The sequence below is a fragment of the Schistocerca gregaria genome, chromosome 3, assembly GCF_023897955.1.
Source record: "Schistocerca gregaria isolate iqSchGreg1 chromosome 3, iqSchGreg1.2, whole genome shotgun sequence".
Classification (NCBI taxonomy): Eukaryota; Metazoa; Arthropoda; class Insecta; order Orthoptera; family Acrididae; genus Schistocerca; species Schistocerca gregaria.
Window position 1 is genome coordinate 945,554,082 of NC_064922.1, and position 22,420 is coordinate 945,576,501.

Here is a 22,420-nt window from a genome sequence, read left to right on the forward strand (position 1 = left end):
ACCATTATGCAGTAATAATTACAGTAATAATTATTATAATAATAATAATAATTATTATTATTATAGTAGTAGTAGTAGTAGTAGTAGTAGTAATTCTGCACTACGCACTGGTGTACTGATTGAGGACACTTGAAGGTAAAGCGTAGAATCACTTCATCCTCCTACTGTATGTGCAGGGTGTCAGCGAATATGTTGGAAAAGTTGTCTGCCAAGCGGGTGGCAAGCCAATATACTGAGGCAGCAACTAAATGGGGCATACTAGGATCTCCACATCCGGACTCTATAAAGTTAACTTTGAGAGTGTTATAGTATACACTGTGAGATCTAGTGTCCAGTTAATACATCTCTTATGAAAAACAAAGGCACATATGGCTCACACAACACAGGAAGGCAGCAGTGGTGGAACATTGCCACAGTTATATATTATACGGTTTCCATTAGCTTGCATGCTGGCTATCAAGCCTTACCTTCAAGAGAGAGATGTGAGAGGTGATTGGAATTGTGAGGCAGCATGCCAATATGAATTGTAAATGACAAATACAGGCTCCGATCATGTTGACTGACAGCCATAACTGACCTTTGGGCTGAAATTGCTCACATGGCTTCCCCAGCCAAATGTGACAATAAACGTAAAGACGGAAGGCTCAGAATGCACTCAGTTGTCTAGACTGCCACTGTGGGAGTGAAATGGCTTGTTCCTCACTCACTGATATGAGCCAATGGAAATTAAAATAAGAACTACTATTAATAAAGGATGTCAGTCTCAGCTTCCTCCTTGAATCAGAATAGAGTTCAATGATGTTCAGACAAACTGGCACTAGGAGCAGGATGAAATTGACACTATATAACATCTTAAGACAGGAATGACCAATAGTATGAAGAATAGCTCTGATGAAGACCGTTTGCAACAGTGGTCTTCAAAATAACATGACAGTGTGACCATACACATAGAAAGGTGGGCATATACTCGGAAAAGTGTTACCGAATAAGAACAATAGTGCAGATGCAAGTGAAAACCAAAATCTGAAAGCATTGCATTGCTGATAGGACACCAGCCCCTTCAAATTCCTTATAAAATCAATGTTATTTATTGAGCTAGAGGCTTGAGACAGCTTAATTTTTTGATGGAACTAAGCATAATACCAACATTCCTCAAATTCACGCAATAATTGGAATAATATAGGGAAATTTTCCCTGTCTTGAAAGAAACCATCCAATCAGATCAGATGATTAATTAAAAAAAAAAACTAATTTATACTGTGTAAGATGAAAATCCAGGACATTTTACTGTCCACAAAGAGTGCCTGGGGATATCAGGACAATTCGTTAAAAATAGGAACTGTTGTGAGAAAATAAAGAGGGACTGGAATGCAAAATGGAGGCAAGGTAACATTTATAGTCTATTGGTGGTGACAACCACATTACATGTTGTGTAACTGTATTGTAACGACAATTTTGTGGCTTAAAATTTTGTTTAACATTCAGCTTTTTTAAACCAAACCTATTGTGTCAAATTGCAGAGAATATTATTGTGTTATTGAAAGTGAATAAAATATATGATTGTTAATTTTTATGCTTGCTAGCTGCCCTTGTCAAGAAAAAAATTGGTGTGGATGAGAAGTACTTGACTGTCCTAGAACTTAATGATGAAAGAGTTATTGGAATGGTTCGGGTTACAGCATTAGATGCAAATCAGTAAGTTGACAAATTTGTATCTCCAATAAAATATAGTTATAGATGTGACTTAAATTTGACACCACTACCTTTCTAAAAAGTTAAAGTATTTTTGTTCAGTAATATTACTAATATCAACAAGTATAGAATAAAAATTTCAAAATGTTGAAAAATGTTGTGTGTATTTTCTTTTGTTGCTGTTTTATTTACACTGAGGTGACAAATGTCATGGGATAGCAGTATGCACATGTACAGATGCCAGTAGTATCATGAACACGGTGTATAAAAGAGCAGTGCACTGGCATTTGTACTCAGCTGATCCATGTGAAAATGTTTGTAACATGATTATGGCTACACAGTGGGAATTAACAGGCTTTGAATACAGAACGGTTGTTGGAACTGGACACATGAGATGTTCCATTTCAGAAATCATAAGAGAATTGAATATTCTGAGATCCACAACGTCAGGAGGGTGCTGAGAGTACCAGATTTCAGGCATCACCTCTTACCACGGACAACGCAGTGGCCGACGGCCTTCACATAATGACCAAGCGTAGCGGCACTAGTGTAGTCTTCAGTGGTAACAGACAAGCACCAAGCCTTGAAGTAACCGCAGAAATCAATGTTTGACGTACGACGAACGTATCCGTAAGGACAGTGCGGCGAATTTTTGGGTAAATGGGCTATGGTATCACACGACTGACACGAGTCCCTTTGCTAACAGCATGAAATAGCTTCCAGTGCCTCTCCTGGGCTGTTGACCATATCAGTTGTGCCCTAGACGACTGGAAAACCTTCAGATGAGTCCCAATTTTCAGTTGACAAGAGATGACGGTAAGGTTGAAGTCTGATGCAGACCTCATGAAGCCATGGACCCAAATTGGCAATAAGGAGTTGTGCAAGCAGGTGATGGCTGCATAATGGTGTGGGCTGTGTTTACATGGAATGGACTGAGTCCTTTGGTTCAACTGACTGGAAATGCTTATGTTTGGCTGCTTGGAAAACATGTGCAGGCATTCTTGGACTTCACATTCCCAAATAATGATGAGGTTTTTACGGATAGCAATGGACAATGTCACTGGCTCAGAATAGTTGCTTTGAAGAACGTTCCTGACAATTCGAGCAAATGACCTGCCCATCCAGATTGCCCAAAATGAATCCCATCAAACATTTATGGAAGAGAGCATGTCATGCACAAAATCCTTTCCTGGCTACACTTTTGCAATTATGGTCGGTTGTAGAGGCGACATGGCCAATATTTCTGCCGGCAACTTCTAAGGACTTGTTGAGTCCATGCAGTGTCAAGTTGCAGCACTATTCTGGGCAAAAGGAGGTTAGACGCAATATCAGGAGGTGTCCCACGGCTTTCGTCATCTCAGTGTACACTTATGTCTCTTGCGTAAAAATTACGAACATTCAACTTGCTAAGGAATGAACTGTATAATCTAGGAAAACCTCATTTCACAGTATTCTTAAATTTAAGAGCATTGTTGTAAAAAAAAATGTAATTCTAGCATAAGAATTTTAGTAGCAATAATTGGGATTACAAATAATGGAAGTTTTTACTGACTTCGTGATATTTTTTCATAACATGTATTCTGTTTTACTTTTGCAGTTGTCCTGGTTCAATTATGCTGCTGTTTCGGCTACCTGATGGTAGAAATTTTTTACATGTAGGCGATTTTCGTTATCACGGAATCATGAAGTCATTTCCAGCCATTCAACACTGCTCTATAAACAAGCTATTCCTCGACACCACGTAAGCAGTTTTTTTTGCGTTTTTATTCTCATCCTGTTTCTGTAAAATATTTCTTCATCTTTTTTGAGTATTTTCATCACATACTTTTGTCCAGCTCTCTTGATAGATGATGCCCTGCTTAACTGGCGTTTGGAACCGTGGCACCAACTACTGTTTTTCATTTTCACTACTTAGTTAACACTGTACTCATTAAGAATTTAGAAACTGAAATGAAACATGCACAGAAATTTGAAAGAGTGTTGAATTAAGGTCAGCTCTAACAGTAGGAGACAACTGACAAAAGAATTCTAATGGTCTGTGAAGTTGCAAGTATGTATGCCAGGAGGATATTTCACATTAAAAGTGTGGGGTAGACTGAGGCTTGGCACTGTCATTGTTTATGGGAAGTGCTGTTACTAATCGTCATCTGCACACTAAAGGTTTGGGTTTGAATCTTTCTTGCTTTAAGTATTTGGATTTGCATGTTGCTGTGGCATGCCAGGAAGTTACGTTTAAGTGTGTACTCTTAATTCGTTGTGAGAGATTCAATGTGGGAAAAAATTCTGATGCTATGTTGAAGCCATTCTTCTGCCATTTCCTCGTACCATTGATGTTTCTCCATAAATTTACAAAGGAAAAAGATGTGTGTTGGCAACACATAGAAAGGTAAGGATACTGGTGTAGATGATAAAGTTTGGCATCTATCAGGGTTTCATCTTATTTGTTTGCATTTCTGATTGATCATGAATCCCAACCACAAATTCTGAGAAACTTTGCAAATCATCTCTAAGGAAAGTAGAACAAAGATTATGTAATATGTATTTCAGTCAGCTTTTATTGGTTTTTCAAAACATGCGCACGCGCGCGCCCACACACACACACACACACACACACACACACACACACACACACACACACACTTAAAGAAAAATAACCCCTAGATTTCAGAACCACAAGCTCCCTCTTCAGGGCAAGAAAAGACGAAGAACAGAACACACATGTGAGGTGAGATAAATAGGATAGCAAGCTTTTGCCAGACAAAATGTAATAGAACAGAGAAGGAAGAGCTTAGATAGACAAAGAAATAAATACATGAGTAACAGATTGAAGTGACAAGTGGTAAGTACCAAAAAGGTGGTAAGAAGTGAGGAGGGGGTGGGGGGAGACTAGGAAATCAGATGCAAGGAGTGTAGTGGAAGGAGGGGGGGGGGGGGGGGGGAGGTGTAAGCGAGTGTAGAAGACTGATGTAATTTGAAATTGGGAGGTAGTAGGGTGGAACAGTGTGTCGAAGGGAGGCCGCAGATGAATCCAGTGTTGAATTCTGCTGTTGTGCGTATTGAGTAACTGAATACTAGAGTTACAGACAGTTTATCTGTGATTGTTCATTTTTTCCACTACTTTTGTGTGAGTTATTTGTACATAGATGACAGGCAAATCTGGTAAACCAATAAGAAAAGTTAAGAAATGGACCTGTGATACACAGCTCGTAGAGGAATTTTAATGTCTCATATTTTGTATGAAATCTGTGCTAGCAGATGACAGTAAGTTTCAGAAGGATTCTTACAGCCAGAAAGAGCTCAGCAGTACCACATTCCTAACACGTGCATCTGTCCTTTCCCTCGCAGCCATTGCCACCCTTCCCCTCACTCCTTGCGTCCTTTTTCTCGTTGCCCGCTCTATGTGCCACAACCCATCATCCTAGTTGAGCTGTGCAGTTGGCACAATTTAGTCAGCCAGAAAAAGGCAGGTGCGTGTGTGTGGGGGGAGGGGGGGGGGGGGGGACACTGATTTAGCACACTCATTTGGGATCATGCTGTGCCATCGATAAAGCCAGAGTAAAATATTTATAACATTCCAGACTTTTTTCATGAGAGAATGTGATTTTTAAGGACCATCAATAGCTAGTGAAATGAGAAATGCTACGGGTTTTGGAACAACATATGTGAAGACAATACACATTTAGTTTGTGCCAAGGACATGCTTTTTCATAAATTACTGACTTTACTTGCCCTCGGTTCCTCACTTAATAAACTTAGTAAACCACTGTTTTAGAATTCTCTCACAATTGTGTCTGCACAACATATTAGTGAGGTGATACAGTGTAAATTTCCCTGTGTTTTAGCAAAAGAAGCAAATTTCAACATGGCAACAAGAGAAATGTGTAGGTTTTACCCAAAATTCGCCACTCGTGATGCTTCTCTGAATGTTCCAAATGGTTATCAAACCAGGCAAAAATAAAATGCTGCATTCTCAGCAGGATTCCTTTTAGATAGTAACCAAAGCAGGAGTGACAGATCTTTTTGAATGGTCACCATGCAAGTGTGGGCATGGATGGGCTCCACTTAATATTTACAAAAAAATGTTTAGAACGGCACTCACAGTCCAGCTCTTGGCATCTCCCTTACAGCACTTGCCCATTAATCCCCACCACTACTGCTCTCCCCACATGTGCCCTGCTGACTGTGCATCTACTGGCCATGTTATTCTGTGCTGACTCTATCTTTACTCTTGCCAGTATCTGTATTCCTGCTTAAGGGCTTTTCATGCCTGTGGTGTACTATAAGGTAAGCATAAACTATCGAAGGGCACTTACAAGTCATATAATACTCTACAGAAAGTTAAAATGTGGGAAAAGATAGACTGCTACTCACTATGTAGATAAAACACTAAGTTGCAGGCAGGCACAATTAAAAGACATCTACACGTAAGCTTTCGGCCATAGCCTTTGTCGGAAGAACAGAAACACACACCATTCATTCACACAAGCAAGCACACCTTATGATCACAACACCGTCAACTCCAGCAGCTTGAGCCAGAATGCAGTTATCAAGTGGGCTGGTAGCTGCAATCTGGAGGGGTTGGGGAAGGGGAACGGGTAGCTGTGTATGGGTGGGGAGAAGCACTGACTGGCAGTGTGTGCAGGGACTAGAATGCCAGTGGGTGCAATGTCAGGTTGTGTGGCAGGGAGGTGGGGAAAACAGCAAAAAAACGAGAGAAGCAGGGAAAGATGAGTAGGTGTGTTGTCACAGGGTGATAAACAAAGGGTACAGGAGATGGGAATTGGGAGGAGGTGATAGGACAGAGGCGCTGGAAACTGCTGGGTGAAGGGTGTGGGGCAGTATGTTACCATAGGTTGAGGCCGGGATAATTATGAGAGCGGAGAATGTGTTGTAAGAATAAGTCCCATTTTTGCAGCGCAGAAAAGCTGGTGATGGAAAGGAGGATCCAGATGTCTCAGGTAGTGAAGCAGCCATTGAAATCAAGGATGTTATGTTTAGCTGCATGTTGTGCCACAGGATGGTCCACTAAGCTCTTGGCTGCAGTTCGGTGGTGGCTGTTCGTCCTGGTGGACAGCTAGTTGGCCGTCCGCAGTGGCTGAGCGGTTCTAGGCACTTCAGTCCGGAACCCTGCGACTGCTACGGTCGCAGGTTCGAATCCTGCCTCGGGCATGGACGTGTGTGATGTCCTTAGGTTAGTTATGTTTAAGTAGTTCTAAGTTCTAGGGGACTGATGACCTCAGATGTTAAGTCCCATAGTACTCAGAGCCCTTTGAACCATTTGAAAGCTGGTTGGTAGTCATATTAATGTAAAAAGCTTTGCTGCATGATTGCAGAAGAGCTGGTAAATGACATTGCTGCTTTCACAGGTGGCCCAGCCCTTGATGGGGTAGGATAAACCTGTGACAGGATTGGATTAGAAAGTGCTGGGTGGGTGGATTTGGTGAGTCTTGCACATGTGTCATCCATAGGGATAGGATCGTTGTGGCAAGGGTTTGGGATTGGGAGTGGCATAGGGATGGACTAAGACGTTGGATGATGTGGGTGATGGAACACCGCTTTAGGAGGAGTGAGAAGGACCTCAGGTAGGATGTCCCTCATTTCAGGGCATGATAATAGGTAATTGAAGCCCTGGCAAAGGATGTGGTTCAATTGTCGCAGTCCGACATGTCACTCCTTTGCGAGGAGAAATGGCATGTGAGGCCTGTTTGCAGCCTGTGTCTGGGGGATAGTGCTTGTCAGGAAGTTATGTATACCTATTAAATCCAAGGAACTTTCTGATAAAGTTAGTGCTATCTTTCCTGGTTTTCTTGTTGTGTTTTTGTCTGTGATGAAGACAGGAAGTGTTCTGCCTTGCCACTGACCAAACCACATAACACAGCATTAATGACTTTTGTAGCTGTTGTACTTTCAGTGCTACTTGTAACCTAGGAGTGTTGTGTTCCTGTATTATTTCCCTTACATTACTTAAATTCCCTCTTCATCCAGTTAATTGCATTTTTTCAGTTAACTGTCTTGTTTACTCATCTTTTTTCTTTGGCCATTCCTCTTTGGCATACACAAGTCATCAAATTATTCTCTCTCTTTGTCTTTCCTATTCTGTGTGCTCAGTTTTTCCTCTTGCTTGTCACAGCCTATTTGTCAGTGTGCCTACAATGCCGCCATCATGTGATGAAATCTTGGCGGTACATGTATTTTTGTCTATGTCTCTTTCCTTTCCCATATTACTGTTGTACTGTCATTTATCTGTTCCTGTGCTTTGCAGTGACTATAGAAACTGCAGCAAATAGTTATTGTGGAACTAGTCATTTAATTTCTTCTGCTAGCGATTAGAAATAGCTTATATAACATTCTGAAGCAATTGCTCTGTTCAGTGCTGCTTCTATTATTGTGTGTGTTGTTGTACACTTCTGTAGTATTATCAGTAATAATGTTGTTATTTGTAAACATAATTTCATTATTCCTTGATGAAATCTGACACTTTGGTAGTCTTCGGGGAAATAATTTAGCAGCTGGATTCACTTTAAGGTGTTCTGTCTTAATAGAAATGTTTTGTTTACAGATATTGTGAACCAAGGTATGATTTCCCATCACAGGAAGAAGTTATTGCAAAGGCCATAGAAATAACAAAAGCAACATTGCAAAGATGTCCTAAAACTTTGGTAGTGTGTGGAACATATCTCATTGGTAAGTTGTTCACATTTTACCTTTTAGTCACAGAGATATACTAAATATGCAACTGTATTTGCACAACCACAAAAATACAATTTTGAAGCTGGTGTAATATTCCTCACACAGAATTTTCCCGTACTGTCAATTACATCATAGTATATAATATACTTGTCTTTTTTGGCCACTGTTACAGTGAGCGTCATTGTAATGATACATTTTATGGTGTAACCTCTAATTTTTCTAATAGGGAAGTGTTACTTTCAGGAAAGGAAAAAGTTTTTCTAGGTATCAGTAAAGCAATAGGAGCAAAACTGTGGGCACGCCCTGATAAGAGAGGTGTTCTAAAATGTTTGTGTGATCCAAACATTGAAACAAGACTTGTAACAAAACCACATGAAGCTCAGGTGCATGTGCTGGCTATGAAAGAGCTCAACACCCGGGTAAGTATCATAAGTATTTTGGTTTGATTCCATATTATTAGACGCTTAAGGTAATTTTTCATTAGGGATATGACGGATGCATTAATCCTAATTTCCCTTTCAAAAGTTTGACGGATACCCTATATATTGCATTACATGTATCGGTATCATTGAAAAACTTTATCAGTGTGCCTGAAGTTGTCCTAGTAATTTATACATATATTCGACGGCAGCAGTTAGTTGTGGCGGCACCTACCAACATTTTACAGAACTTCCACTAACTTTGCACTCGATTCTAAGCTGCCGGCGGTTTTTTGGCTTACAAATACCGGAAAAAAGTGCGGCTTAGATTCGAGTAAATACCGTAGTTCTGTAGGACCAAATTGAGGAGCAAATCTCCAAGGTCATGGAACATTTTAGTACATGAAATTGAAGCATAAAAGTAATAACAGATAAAATGAAATGTTTACGAACCCAAAAAAATTCAAGCCATAAGTTTAAGTAAATACAATCAACAATATAACATACAAATTAGCTTAATTTTTCAAGGAACTCCTCAACAGAATGTAAAGATTGACCCATGAGGGAACTGTTCAGTTTCAATTTGAAAGCGTATGGATTACTGCTAAGATTTTTGAATTCTTGTGGTAGCTTATTGAAAATGGATGCAGCAGTATACTGCACACCTTTCTGCACAAGAGTTAAGGAAGTGTGATCCAAATGCAGATTGGATTTCTGCTGAGTATTAACTGAGTGAGAGTTGCTAATTATTGGGACTAAGCTGATATTGTTAACAAGAAATGACAGTAAAGAAAATATATATTGAGAGAGCAATCTCAAAATACCCAGACTAGTGAACAGGGGTTGACAAGAAGTTCGCAAACTTACACCACTTACTGCCCGAACCGCCCATTTCTGAGCCAAAAATATCCTTTTAGAATGGGAAGAGTTACCCCAAAATATAATACCATTTGACATAAGCGAAGTAGACTAATTCTTGTGTCAAACAATCACGTACTTCAAATACCATTCAAATAGTAAAAATGGCAGAATTAAGTCTTTGAACAAGATCCTGGACGTGGGCTTTCCACAACAGTTCACTGTCTACATGAACACCTAGAAATATGAACTGTTCAGTTTCACTAATCATACGCCCATTCTGTGAAATTAAAATGATGAGTTTTGTTGAATTGTGTGGTAGAAACTGTAAAAACTGAGACTTACTGTGATTTAGCATTAGTTTATTTTCTACAAGCCATGAACTTAGGTCATGAACTGCACTATTTGAAACCGAGCCAGTGTTGCACACATCCTTTACTAGCAAGCTAGTGTCATCAGCAAACAGAAATATTTTAGAATTACCCATAATACTAGAGGGCATATCATTTATATAAATAAGCAACAGGAGTGGCCACTTTGTGAGTGGTAGCAGCCCCCCCCCCCCCCAATTTTGACCATATACCACTCAGGCCCTACATCACAGCCAGTTAATTAACACATTTTTGTTTACAGGACTTGAAGGACCATCTCAACAGCTTACAGGGAATATATTCCAATGTTCTTGCCTTTCGGCCATCAGGATGGGAATTGCAAGACTCAGGATCCTCACTAACCTTCAGGCGAACAGCTGATGATAATGTCACTATTTATGGTAAGTCTGAAGCACTCTCCAATATATACATATCACAGTATGGGAGCATTTCCAGGAATGAACTGAAAGCGGCAATGAATACAGTCTCACAGTATGGGAGCATGTCCAGGAATGAACTGAAAGTGGCAATGAATACAGTCTTTGTGAACTTCGTACCAATTTATAGTTATGTTGATAACACCGGTGCAAGATCTACAAAGAACTTCTTTCCTAAGGAAATGTGTGAGAGCCTTTTACTTTAAGTAAACTGTTTAAGATGGGCTATAAGGAGATTAGTGTAGGACACAGCCCTCCTATTTCTCACAATAATAGTCTGTTTGTGGATTTGGTTTTCAAAGATGAAATTCTTATTAGAATGAGATTGATGCAAGTAGTGAGAAAGGATGTCATGATTTTGTGAGCAGAAGGACCACATGTATTTGTAGAGCATTTACTTGTTTATAGAGGTTTAAGTTTGACCTTGCAGCACCAAGTAAACATATGCTACTTTGGAACAACTGTGCAAAGGTCTTAGAATACACATAAATACTAGGTGTCAAGTAAAGAATTCTTCAAAGGCTGGTTCTCGTGGAAAATTTATCGATCAAATTGTAATGAAAGGCAAAATTGTTAAAGATAGTATTCCATGTAAGGCCTGAATGTGTGTTCAATACTAGTAGTTGAAATACACTGGTCAGTGAGGCTTTGTGTGGAGGAAAGATGGTCTGTGCCAAACAGTGGGATTAACATGAAGGGGCAGGACAGAAGGTAATAGTTGCTTAATTAAGAAGAAACAAAAATGGAAAATCCAGGGTGGAGTAATGACAATATCATGAAAAGGATAGATTGTGACTCACCATATAGTGGAGAAGTTGAGTCATAGACTGGCGCAGCAAAAACACTTGGCAGCCAGAGACAGAGGTCGTGTATGTATGTGTGTGTGTATTTTGTCTATTCCAGAAGAAGGCCTTCTTGATGAAAGTTTATATGTTTAGTAGTTTTTGTTGTACCTGTCTGTGAATCAAGTTCTCTGCTGTATGGTGCTTAGCACTCTGTGTGTTTCATAATATTGTCATTTAGCAGAAACAGGTAGATGGAAAATAAGAAATTGTGTCTGTAACTCTCTTAGACTTCCCACAACACCAGAACGTCGCGCCTTCTACCTTCAAATTCTTTCTTAAGATTCAACAGGTTCTGCTAATAATATTGCAGTATTGCTGCTGTATGGACAACTGTTGTGGTCATTTGAAGTTAGTAGATACACATAAAGATACTTACTTCCATATTTCATTTACTTCAATTTGTGTGTGCAGTATGTAGTCTTGTTGGAATCTGTGTAAGAAAGAAACACCACATATTTCATCCATAAATTGAGTTGTTAATAAGATTACATTGCTGTAAGCAGTGAGATGACATTTAGTGCAAGTGTGTTCTCAGTTGAAGTAGCATTACCTATATCTTCTTTCCACATCAAAAACATTATTACATTTTGTAAATTCTTCTGTACAAATCATCATGAATAAAGTAACTTGTGAAACACTGGTAAAACTGAAATGATTTCTGTAGCTGTGTACCTTTGTACGCATTCAGCACCCTCAGCAGGTGGTTATCTCTCTTGCATAAAGTTCACAATTACAGTAGCATCTGTTTTGTTAGTTGTAATAATCTTTATCAAACCTTTTAGCAAATTTGGTATGGGTATGTCCCTTCTATCTTGAAAAATACATTGATATTTTGTTGTTATTCTGACATACACTAAAAAGTAAAAGGCACCACGAAGGAATTATCCCCTTGGGATGGAAATTGGTAGATGTGAAGTACATGTTTAGACAAAAAGATGATCACAATTTCAGAAAAGAAACTTTGTTTTTCTGTACATGTCTATCGCACGTACCATTTTCCGTTCAATTTGGGCAATTCCTTTGTGGTTCTTTCTTCCTTCCCACCCCGCACAATGGAAATTTGTTGTTAATCTTATCTTTGTTGTTGGAAAGACTTATCTGCAATACCTGAAGCTGCTGCCCCCCTTTTGCACTCTGTGTTTGTGAAATATTCACCTAACATTTAAAGAGGCTTATGTAGTTAGTATAGATAGATATAGCAAGGAAAATTATGGCCAAATGTAAATAATTTAGAGTAAAGGACTGTCTGAAAAGCAGAAGTATTGACTTGTCAGGAGACACACAAAAGGGAATGAAAACTTTGCTAGCTGTTGGAAAAAAATCTTTTGATGAGTTAGAGTACAAACACACACACACACACACACACACACACACACACACACACACACACAGTAAATCCTTTTTACAAAAATCATTCCTGCAGTCGATTTCATAGCTTTGTACACACATGGACCAAAATTTAGATACAGTGTAAAAGTAATGATCAAGTAAAGAGGATTTCAGATTTCTACATACAAAAGCAGAGTCCTCATACATTTTATTTTTGATGGCAGACTGTTGTAAAATTAATTTTTTTAATGAGTATTTGTTACCTTCGTGCCACGATATCATTTTGTGTATAGAGTTCTCACAACAAATAATCCAATATTCTTATGTAGTTGTTAGTGGTACGAATATTTGGCAGCAAAATATATGTTGGATGCCTTTTCCTAACAAGTTATGTAATCCAAAAACATTTAAAACTACTTGCTCTCTCTTGACAGCATAACAGTTTACAAAATGGAAATACTAAGTCAACATATGTATAACAGTATTTACATTTTACCTTTACAAAATATAGAATAATTATTTGTTGATATTGCTGTATAAATGTCGTCTTTGAAAGTCATTTGACTTAAAATGTTAGTACTGAATACCAGATGGGTTTCCACTAGCGAACATTAACATCTATTGTTACTCCAATTGGTATGCAAATGGCTCTGGCACATTCCATATGACTGATTCAATTACACAATTGTTGATGGCTCTGGTCTGCATTTGCCTCACTACATTTTTCATTTATTTGCTAGAATCTCGGTTTATTACACTCCCCTGACGCCATTGATCTTATAGTTGTGTAGCAGTCATGGGATCCTGATCAACACGATCAATATTATGATGGAATGGTGAAATGTAAGTCCAGATTGTCCATGATCTGGCTGCCCTTTAATTCTGGCGTGCACTGGTAGATGTTTCTCTGTCTTACATGAGGCATAACATGACCTTCTCACAAACAGCCAGTATTCAGATGTGGAAACTCCAGGTAGGAATGTCAGCAATGTAGGAAAAGACTGTTTGCGACTTACTGTAAAGCAGACACGTTAAGTTGGAGATAGGCACAGTTAAAAGACACTTACAGAAAGCTTTTGGCCACAGCCTTCATTAGTAAAAGAGCACAGCTCATGCACACATGATCAACAACTCCAGCATCTCGGTCTGGAATGCAACTGTCACGTGGGATGCAAGCAGTGTGTGCATAAGCTGTGCTTGCTTGTGTGTAAATGGTGTGTCTCTCTTTCTTTTACTAATAAAGGCTGTGGCCAAAAGCTTTATGCAAGTGTCTTTTTAATTGTGCTTGTCTTCAACTTTAACATGTCTTCTTTACAGTAAGACACATTGACAGTATTCAGATGTGATTTATGCGTGAGAAACCCTTACGTGCAGAATGTAGATGGTGTTTCTCCTACCTTCAGCTGTGATTTTTTCCATCATGTACAAACTCTAGGATTTGATCAAATAGAGGATATGGAACAAAAAAGGTCTAATGAATTTATGTCCAGAAATGTATGGTTTCTATGCTGGAGACTTTTGTGTTGTCTCGTTGTCACTTACAGAAAGCTTTTGGCCACAGCCTTCATTAGTAAAAGAGCACAGCTCATGCACACATGATCAACAACTCCAGCATCTCGGTCTGGAATGCAACTGTCACGTGGGATGCAAGCAGTGTGTGCATAAGCTGTGCTTGCTTGTGTGTAAATGGTGTGTCTCTCTTTCTTTTACTAATAAAGGCTGTGGCCAAAAGCTTTATGCAAGTGTCTTTTTAATTGTGCTTGTCTTCAACTTAACATGTCTTCTTTACAGTAAGACACATTGACAGTATTCAGATGTGATTTATGCGTGAGAAACCCTTACGTGCAGAATGTAGATGGTGTTTCTCCTACCTTCAGCTGTGATTTTTTCCATCATGTACAAACTCTAGGATTTGATCAAATAGAGGATATGGAACAAAAAAGGTCTAATGAATTTATGTCCAGAAATGTATGGTTTCTATGCTGGAGACTTTTGTGTTGTCTCGTTGTCACTGTAGGCTTGTACCATGGGAAGCAAGGAGAGGATGTTGGTTGTCAGCCAATATCCTCTGTCTATAACACAAACTGCATGCAGATGTTAAAATAGAAAATTACTTAACTCCAGGTAGTCCAGCCGCTGTGGTACAAGCTCTTTCGTAATAGTCCACATTAGCCTCACTGCTGGTGAAGTACACATCCCACTGTGTACACTGTTCTAGTCGCTGTGTGCTGCCTGTACATTCCACTATGTACACTATTCTGGTCGCTATGTGCTGCCTGCAACTCTCTGCAACGGCAAGTGACTGGACTGCGATTGATGTCTCGGTGACTCACAGAATGATAGACTGGAATTGACTGGGCCCTCCGACCCACAGCAGCAGTCCAAATACTGGTGACACCTTTCTTGCAAGACTGTGTTTGGCCTCTGTTGATTTTCTCACAACCTCTTTGCCACCTGGTGTGTTGGCGCCAACTTACACCAGCCCAGAGACCATTTATTCAGTCATTCTGCGGTCTAATACACACTATACCATGCAGCCACCATTAAAGTATGCATGGTTTCCTCCTAGAGGGTGGTACTGTTCCTCATACCTCCTACCAAAATAATTTGTAATGTGTAATGTTGTGTGATGATTCACTTCTCTAGCTGACTCACATTGTAATGGATGTTGATACAGCATTGTACACAATGGTTCCGTATTTGAATCGAGAGCTTTCCGACATGGTGTTTACTTATGGAGAGGCAAATGGTAGCGTGCGGCGGACAGCAATGTTGTATCAGGAGGTCTATCCCCACTGACAGCAACCACAGCATTCAATGTTTGCAACAGTGTTTCACCGTTTGTCTGAGACAGGGTTGTTTCAGGAAGTAGGAAATCAGGAATGACATTCCACCAGACTTGGAGGAAAATATTCCTAACACTGTGGAAGGTGATCACCGCACCAGTACCAAGCAGTTGGCCCATCAGTACAGAGTAAGCCAGACGACCGTGTGAAACATTCTCCATGACAATTGTTACTACCCTTATCACTTACATCATGTACAGGGCTCACTAGCGACAGACTTTCCACAGCAGGAACAGTTTTGTCACTGGTTTCTTCACCAGGAAACCACGATTCCAGGATCTGTGTCATCCACCCTATTACCAGATTAGGCCACCTTTACGTGGAGTGCTATCTTCAACTTTCATAACAGTCATCTGTGGGATACTATGCAGAACCCCCATGATATGATGACAGCAAATCATCAGCTTCGGTGCAGCCGGAATGTGTGGGTCAGGATAATTCATGACTGTATTATGGGACCAGTTTTCCTTCCATGTCACCAGAACTATCAGCGTTTCTTGTGGGTGGCTTTGCCTCCCCAGCTGGAAGAAGTGCCATTGATGATTCGAAGGTTTATGTGGCTGCTACATGTCAGTGCTCCAGCCTATTTCGCCATTAATGTCTGGACATATCCCAATCGTGTCGTCCCTGGTCAATGGATCAGATGAAGGTATCCAGTTGCATGGCCTACTCGTTCACTGGCTCTCAATCTGTGCAAATTCTGGTTATCGGGCCATCTCAGAAGTGTCGTATATGCAGAGCCCATTCAACATGCGGAGACACTGGAGTGGCATATTCATACTGCCTTTGACAGTGTTTGGATGCAGCCTGGCCTATGTGGGCAAGTGAGATAGAACATGCTATGGTGCATACACACATGCGTTGGGACACATGGAAACCATTTTCAACACATACTGTAACTATGGCTGCATGGTACATCGCATATTAGACCCTGTCTCTGTAACAGTCTGTTGTTGTTGTGGTCTTCAGTCCTGAGACTGGTTTGATGCAGCTCTCCATGCTACTCTATCCTGTGCAAGCTTCTTCATCTCCCAGTACCTACTGCAACCTACATCCTTCTGAATCTGCGTAGTGTATTCATCTCTTGGTCTCCCTCTACGGTTTTTGCCCTCCACACTGCCCTCCAATACTAAACTGGTGATCCCTTGATGCCTCAGAACATGACCTACCAACCGATCCCTTCTTCTGGTCAAGTTGTGCCACAAACTTCTCTTCTCCCCAATCCTATTCAATACTTCCTCATTAGTTATGTGATCTACCCATCTAATCTTCAGCATTCTTCTGTAGCACCACATTTCGAAAGCTTCTATTTTCTTCTTGTCCAAACTATTTATCGTCCATGTTTCACTTCCATACATGGCTACACTCCATACAAATACTTTCAGAAATGACTTCCTGACACTTAAATCCGTACTCGATGTTACAAATTTCTCTTCTTCAGAAACGCTTTCCTTGCCATTGCCAATCTACATTTTATATCCTCTCTACTTCGACCATCATCAGTTATTTTGCTCCCCAAATAGCAAAACTCCTTTACTACTTTAAGTGTCTCATTTCCTAATCTAATGCCCTCAGCATCACCCGACTTAATTCGACTACATTCCATTATCCTCGTTTTGCTTTTGTTGATGTTAATCTTATATCCTCCTTTCAAGACACTGTCCATTCCGTTCAACTGCTCTTCCAAATCCTTTGCTGTCTCTGACAGAATTGCAATGTCATTGGCGAACTTCAAAGCTTTTATTTCTTCTTCCTGGATTTTAATACCTACTCCGAATTTTTCTTTTCTTTGCTTTACTGCTTGCTCAATATACAGATTGAATAACATCGGGGACAGGCTACAACCCTGTCTCACTCCCTTCCCAACCGCTGCTTCCCTTCCATGCCCCTCTAGTCTTATAACTGCCATCTGGTTTCTGTACAAATTGTAAACAGCCTTTCGCTCCCTGTATTTTCCCCTGCCACCTTCAGAATTTGAAAGAGAGTATTCCAGTCAACATTGTCAAAAGCTTTCTCTAAGTCTACAAATGCTAGAAACGTTGTAGGGTCAGTATTGCCTCACGTGTTCCAACATTTTTACGGAATCCAAACTGATCTTCCCCGAGGTCGACTTCTACAAATTTTTCCATTCGTCTGTAAAGAATTCGCGTTAGTATTTTGCAGCTGTGACTTATTAAACTGATAGTTCGGTAATTTTCACACCTGTCAACACCTGCTTTCTTTGGGATTGGAATTATTATATTCTTCTTGAAGTCTGAGGGTATTTCACCTGTCTCATACATCTTGCTTACAAGCTGGTAGAGTTTTGTCATGACTGGCTCTCCCAAGGCCGTCAGTAGTTCTAATGGAATGTTGTCTACTCGGGGGGCCTTGTTTCGACTCAGGTCTTTCAGTGCTCTGTCAAACTCTTCACACAGTATCTTACCTCCCATATTTCGTCTTCATCTACATCCTCTTCCATTTTCATAATATTGTCCTCAAGTACATCGCCCTTGTATAAAACTTCTATATACTCCTTCCACCTTTCTGCCTTCCCGTCTTTGCTTAGAACTGGGTTGCCGTCTGAGCTCTTGATATTCATACACATGGTTCACTTCTCTCCAAAGGTCTCTTTAATTTTCCTGTAGGCAGCATCTATCTTACCCCTAGTGAGATAAGCCTCTACATCCTTACATTTGTCCTCTAGCCATCCCTGCTTAGCCATTTTGCACTTCCTGTCGATCTCATTTTTGAGACGTTTGTATTCTTTTTTGCCTGCTTCATTTACTGCATTTTTATATTTTTTCCTTTCATCAATTAAATTCAATATTTCTTCTGTTACCCAAGGATTTCTAGCAGCCCTCGTCTTTTTACCTACTTGATCCTCTGCTGCCTTCACTACTTCATCCCTCAAAGCTACTCATTCTTCTTCCACTGTATTTCTTTCCCCCAGTCCTGTCAGTTGTTCCCTTATGCTCTCCCTGAAACTCTGTACAACCTCTGGTTCTTTTAGTTTATCCAGGTCCCATCTCCTTAAATTCCCACCTTTTTGCAGTTTCTTCAGTTTTAATCTACAGTTCATAACCAATAGATTGTGGTCAGAGTCCACATCTGCCCCTGGAAATGTCTTACAATTTAAAACCTGGTTCCTAAATCTCTGTCTTACCATTATATAATCTATCTGAAACCTGTCAGTATCTCCAGGCTTCTTCCATGTGTACAACCTTCTTTTATGATTCTTGAACCAAGTGTTAGCTATGATTAAGTTGTGCTCTGTGCAAAATTCTACCAGGTGGCTTTCTCTTTCATTTCTTAGCCCCAGTCCATATTCACCTACTACGTTTTTTTCTCTCCCTTTTCCTACTACCGAATTCCAGTCACCCATGACTACTAAATTTTCGTCACCCTTCACTATCTGAATAATTTCTTTTATTTCATCATACACTCAATTTCTTCGTCATCTGCAGAGCTAGTTGGCATATAAACTTGTACTACTGTAGTAGGTGTGGGCTTCGTATCTATCTTGGCCACAACAATGCGTTCACTGTGCTGTTTGTAGTAGCTTACCCGCATTCCTATTGTTTCATTCATTATTAAACCTACTCCTGCATGACCTCTATTTGATTTTGTGTTTATAACCCTGTAGTCACCTGACCAGAAGTCTTGTTCCTCCTGCCACCGAACTTAACTAATTCCCACTATATCTAACTTTAACATATCCATTTCCCTTTTTAAATTTTCTAACCTACCTGCCCGATTCAGGGATCTGACATTCCACGCTGCGATCCGTAGAACGCCAGTTTTCTTTCTCCTGATAATGACATCGTCTTGAGTAGTCCCCGCCCGGAGATCCGAATGGGGGCTATTTTACCTTCGGAATATTTTACCCAAGAGGACACCATCATCATTTAATCATACAGTAAAGCTGCATGCCCTCGGGAAAAATTACGGCCGTAGTTTCCCCTTGCTTTCAAGCCGTTCGCAGTACCAGCATAGTAAGGCCGTTTTGGTTATTGTTACAAGGCCAGATCAGTCAATCATCCAGACTGTTGCCCCTGCAACTACTGAAAAGGCTGCTGCCCCTCTTCAGGAACCACACGTTTGTCTGGCCTCTCAACAGATACCCCTCCGTTGTGGTTGCACCTATGGTACGGCTATCTGTATCACTGAGGCACGCAAGCCTCTCCACCAACGACAAGGTCCATGGTTCATGGGGGGAGGTGTAACAGTCTACGATTGAATACATGGTTTCTGTCATGGAAACCATACATTTCCGGACATAAGTTCATTAGACCTTTTTTGTTCCGTATCCTCTCATCGATCAATCCCTGGAGTTTGAGCACAGTGGAAAAAATCGCCCTGTATATTATTTGGTTCCACCTTTGCAATAGTTACATGTTTATTGCATGGTGTTGCAATTTTAGTGCTCAACAATGTATTTGCAGTTCTGCTCTAATTGTTTTTCCTTCATTCAGTTAAGTACACTACAGCTAAGTTTTTATAATAAAGTCTGAAATGTAAAGCCTTTTTCCAGAAGTTTTTACAGAAATAATAAAAGAAAAACTATTTTGTTACAAATCCTTTTATTTTCTCAAAAATAATTCCCGTGCTTGAACTAATTCTGAAAATATTCTTGTTTCACCCTCATCTTGCTACTTCAAAACCTGTTTTGAAAGAATTCAACAGCTTTTTAAGGTGATGAAAAATCGCTGCTTTTGCAGTTTTTGTTCTCTCAGGGCAACAAAAAGTAATCATTAGATAATAAATGAGCTGAATAAGGACAATGAGACATTATAATTAAATTCTGTTCTTATCAAATAATTAACTGTTTGATGTGTCATGTGACAGATGATATTTTCACAATGAAGAATGACATATTGTTTTCAGTTCTTGCTCATGATTTCATTAATGACTTGTGATACAGAAATTGTTGTATACCATCCAGAGTTAGCTATTCTTTGGTCCACAAATGCAACAGTCACTATTGTCCACAAATGCAACAATCATGAAGGGTGCAGTGTAACCAAAGAGACAAGCAATCTGTGTGTTGGAAGTGCTTTTCAAAGAAACTCATTTTGATGATTCAGTTCATCTAATTACACCCAAACAGTTGGTTGCTGGTAAGTTTCTGGCTCATACAAATATAAAGACAGTTTCTCTCCAATTACAGTGTTGTATGGTGATTTTGTTTTTCTTTAGCATAGTTTCTTGAACATTTCCTCAGACCGATTTGTTTACAGCTAAATGTTTGTGCAAAATCAAACAGACCACAGTCTTCAAAATGCTTGATGATGCCTTTTTTTCAATTTAAGTCTCAAACCAGTCCTCTTCAATCATGGAAAGAAACTGATTTTGGTTGACCATCACTAAATTCACCACTGACAGGAGCACAACAGAATGAAATTCTGCAAACCAGTCACAGACAGTCTTTTCTGATGGCTATTGATTATTATCGTTTGAATGAAGCTGTTCACAAAATTGTTGATAGGTGTTCATGAAAACTGTAAAAATTCGTCCAACAAAACTCTTTTCCTGAAATTTCCATTTTTTGACAACACTGTTTTTGTGATCATTCACTGTAAAAGGCCAACATGTCCAATTTCTGAGATGTAATTTTTTTAACAATAACAAATTTCTTAAAACAGTAGCAGTTTCATCTAGTAGCTGTTTGTAAAAGCTTTCATGCATGTCAGTTGCATAAGAGTTACTCTTAATTTGTGCCGTTAATAACTCTCTAATGTACGTCTTTACAGGTGTCCCCTATAGCGAACACTCCAGTTATTCAGAATTACGTGAGTTTGTACAGTTTCTGCAGCCAGAACAAATTGTTCCGACAGTGAATGTTGGAAAACATGCTATTTTGCAGCGATACTTTTCTTCGTGGCTGTCTCAACCAGTTTCTTCAAAAACTCAGAAGAAACTGTCCTCTTATCTCTCTGTGCAATAAATTTTATAATTTTACAGAAGTTTAAAGCAGGTGTTGCTTCAATTTACTTTTTATAAAATGTAGTAAGACAATATGATTGTTAAAGTTTTTTACAGAATTTATATGAACTTTACGAGGTTTTATTAGATGCACTATATTACTTTCCATTTTAAAAATTGTAATAAATTATTTTGTTATGTATTTAATTTGAATATTTTCCATTTTTACTTTCCTGTCTACATGTCCTGCTTTTCTTATATTTGATATTTTGCTAATGTTGTCTGTGTTGCCTCTGGATTGCATTACCTGATAATCAATGTGGGTGATGTTTTAGATGGCGAACAGTGGTGTAATAGGTGTTACAAGACATATGATATTGCCCTTGTTGAAACTGAAATTTCTGCAGGAAATTGTCATTATGTGGGTAACTTGTACTGTTATTTTTCTGAATTGTTCTCAGAATCTATAAAAAACTGGTTGTGATAGTCAGAAGACCATAAAAGTAAGCTAGAGAAGAGGAAAAGAGTAGTAATAAAGTAAGCTAGAGAAGAGTAAAAGAGTAGTAATAAAGTAAGCTAGAGAATAGGAAAAGAGTAGTAATATTCATTTGTCTTCCATGCAGAAAAAGTGCTAATGTTTGAAATGGTTCTGGACATATCCATGTAAAATACGAGCAATGGAATCATTGAAGGTAACCACTCACTATATAGCGCATATGTAGAGTGATGGTCCAGCTTATGAATCCACCTTCTCCTTCAGAGACACACATACTTTGTATCGGTATTATTACCTAACATATCTTACAAGATGTTTAACCACAGGTCTCAAACAACAGTCTAACTGCTGCCTCTACAGAATAAATGTATTGGCTGTTGATGCACTACCCCAGGAGACACAACTTTTGTCTGCAAGGGAATTGCAAATGTTTTTGATAAGCTTTTAAAGAAGTAAAAGAAAAGAAGAAGAAAGATAAGCTTTTCAATGTGCTAATTTGAGCCAGTTTATGACAATTTGGGTTTAAGTGAGTA

At 39.4% G+C, this 22,420-nt stretch overlaps 1 protein-coding gene across 1 annotated transcript in view; it reads left to right on the forward strand.

The window, feature by feature from the left end:
• The window catches only part of LOC126355876 (DNA cross-link repair 1A protein-like), a 60,740-nt gene extending 39,142 nt beyond the window's left edge, over window positions 1–21,598 (forward strand). Inside the window, exons 6-11 of the mRNA XM_050006376.1 lie at window positions 1,584–1,695; window positions 3,290–3,433; window positions 8,252–8,376; window positions 8,626–8,801; window positions 10,293–10,431; window positions 21,220–21,598. Of these exons, the coding sequence (XP_049862333.1) occupies window positions 1,584–1,695; window positions 3,290–3,433; window positions 8,252–8,376; window positions 8,626–8,801; window positions 10,293–10,431; window positions 21,220–21,413 (890 nt within the window). The 3' untranslated portion in view covers window positions 21,414–21,598. The remainder of the gene's footprint in view (window positions 1–1,583; window positions 1,696–3,289; window positions 3,434–8,251; window positions 8,377–8,625; window positions 8,802–10,292; window positions 10,432–21,219) is intronic.
• The last annotated feature ends 822 nt before the right edge of the window (window positions 21,599–22,420 follow it).